At 40.2% G+C, this 2695-nt stretch overlaps 1 protein-coding gene across 1 annotated transcript; it reads right to left on the reverse strand.

Annotated features, from left to right (window-relative positions):
• Positions 1-783: 783 nt before the first annotated feature.
• On the reverse strand, positions 784-2201 carry LOC117709321 (GTP-binding nuclear protein Ran-like). Its single transcript, XM_034503625.2, has 2 exons — positions 1994-2201; positions 784-1768 (listed from the first exon to the last, which is right to left on the reverse strand). Exon 2 carries the CDS (start codon positions 1728-1730, stop codon positions 1080-1082), a length of 651 nt encoding a protein of 216 aa, XP_034359516.1. The 5' UTR covers positions 1731-1768; positions 1994-2201; the 3' UTR covers positions 784-1079.
• Positions 2202-2695: the final 494 nt, after the last annotated feature.

Genomic DNA, 2695 nt, shown 5'->3' on the forward strand with positions numbered 1-2695 from the left:
AGCAAGCAACAAAATTATAAGACAAACAAAAGATATCTTTGATATAAGTTGCCAATTTAGTTAAATTTCATCTCCAGTCTTTGCCAACTGTCAGTTCCTCCTTGCCACCTCCACATGTACCACTTTGCATGTCAGGATATGAGCCAGATACAGAGTAGCAAGCCCAAGGCCAAGTAGATTAGGTGACTGTGTCAGACAGAAAGGGGGATAGACAGGCCAAGGACAACTTTCCATGAGCCTCAAATGAACAACTCATTTTCATAGTCATATTTTAAATAGAGTTCACACATTCTTGAATAAAACTTTTGACTTTTGACACACATTTTTATGTTTTACTTGGCTGGATATATGCAGAATATATATATATATATATATATATATATATATATATATATATATATATATCCATATGTGTGTGTGTGTGCATGTGAGCTCTCATGCTTAGCAGCTTAGAATTTAATATACATTATGCTCCAGTATCCAAGCAGCGCCCCAGGAAAAATCAAGTAAAGAGAACTCTGACTTAATCTATAAAGTCATACAGTGTTGCATAGACTTTCAAGAATTTTATGCTCCCTTGCATCAGACCACACGGCTACTATAGGAATCACTAAATATTACAAATTCATAACTGCTGCTCTATAATAAATTTAAGTGGTCACTGAAAATTATTATTAGATAAAACAAATTAAAACCCAGGTTTCTTAAAAGGTCTTCTGCTAAAGAAAAGGTTATTTTTCTGAAAAGGTATTTTTCTTTTATGTTACATTTATATTATCTTTTGGTGTTTGAAATGCTACTTTATTTTATTTTAAGCAAAAAGAATGAAATCACAGTACCAAGATTTTGCCACAGAATACAGGTTGTAACTGTAGCACTCTTAGTCTTGAACCCCAGGGAAGAAACAAGTGCATACCAAGCAGCTAAATCAGCAAATCCCAGATGGAAGGTGTTTGTAACTGCCGCATTCACTCTGAAGCCTTCTGTAGGTAGCAAGGTGACACACAGCTCACATGAAGGACATTACAGGTCAGCTGTCTGTACACTTAGGCTTGTGAAACCATCCAAGCTTCACTTTCTCATAGGTCGTCATCCTCATCAGGGAGAACAGTGGTCTGTGCCACCTCCAGGTCACGCTCATATTTCTTTACTAATGCTGGGTCCATGACCACCTCAGGTGGGGCTAGAGCTGGCATGGCAACGAACTCCAAGTTAGAGTCCCCAGTGAGTCTTCTGGAGAGCCAGAGGAAGGGCTTCTCAAAATTGTAGTTGCTTTTGGCTGAAATGTCATAATACTGAAGGTTCTTCTTGCGGTGGAAGACAATAGACTTCGCCTTCACTTTTCTGTCTTTAACGTCCACTTTGTTGCCACACAGCACAATGGGGATGTTTTCACACACTCGTACCAGATCTCTATGCCAGTTGGGCACATTTTTGTAAGTAACTCTTGATGTTACATCGAACATTATAATGGCACCCTGGGCTTGGATGTAATAGCCGTCTCGCAGGCCCCCAAACTTTTCCTGGCCAGCAGTGTCCCAGACGTTAAACTTGATGGGCCCTCTGCTGGTGTGGAACATCAGAGGATGTACCTCCACGCCAAGAGTGGCCACATACTTCTTTTCAAATTCACCAGTCAAGTGGCGTTTCACAAAGGTTGTCTTCCCAGTACCACCATCACCTACAAGGACAAGCTTGAATTGGACTGGGGGATCTCCCTCTGCTGCCATTACTTCAGTCTTTTCACAAGTGTCTCCACACTATCCCACTAAGGAAAGATGGGGAAGCATAATTAATAAGCTGAAATATTTTTATATCATCAGAAAATATTTATGAAACATTTTCCTAAAATGAGGAAGCACTTCTAGATTTAAATAGGCAGTTAACCCCTGACTTCAAAATGTCTTGAATTACAAATTTTGACAATTTTAATAACTTAGTTGGCTGTTCTCCATCGGCTTTCCTCCTATGAGTTCTGGCCTGGATTGCCTACCTTGCCTGATTGGGGCTGATTTTACAGATGCATCATCCCAGATCTGTGCACTTGACTTCAGAAGGGTTTGCTGGAGAGGAGAAAGGGATGGACAGGATGGGTTTTACTCTTTTCTTTCCTTAGGTCTTAGACCTCTGTTTCTGCCCTGAATCCCAGAGAGTCAATACTAGGGGTGGGGAGGGAGGAGAAGGGAGGGAAGAGGGGGAAATGGGGGAGTGGAGAAGAGAGGAGAGAGGGGAGAGGGGAGAAACAGAATTTAGAGGCTCTTACATTCTTCCCTGATGACATCACAATCTACAGAGGAGATAGTGCAGCCTTGTCTTGCTTCTGGCCATAAATGGAAAGCATTTTCACAGATGAATGTGTGCCTTTTGTATATCCTTTTAGTAATATGAAGGAAAATAGATCTGTAGATTCTTTCTGTATGGTTGGGAAAGTTTTAGACTGGTTGGTAGGACGTAGATAGACATACTAACTTTCTAATGACATTTTTTTTGTGGTTATTGGCCAGATATGTTTATATTCTAACTGCCTAGACGTTTTCATGAAGTCTGTATTACTTCTTCAAAGTCATAGCATTGCGTATGATCTACACTGTGTATTCGATGGGTCCACAAAATACCATTCTTATTTACTTACTTATTTTTTTTTTCGAGACAGGGTTTCTCTGTATAGCCCTGGATGTCCTGGAACTCACTCTGT

Source organism: Arvicanthis niloticus, chromosome 5 (genome assembly GCF_011762505.2).
Source record: "Arvicanthis niloticus isolate mArvNil1 chromosome 5, mArvNil1.pat.X, whole genome shotgun sequence".
Lineage (NCBI taxonomy): Eukaryota > Metazoa > Chordata > Mammalia > Rodentia > Muridae > Arvicanthis > Arvicanthis niloticus.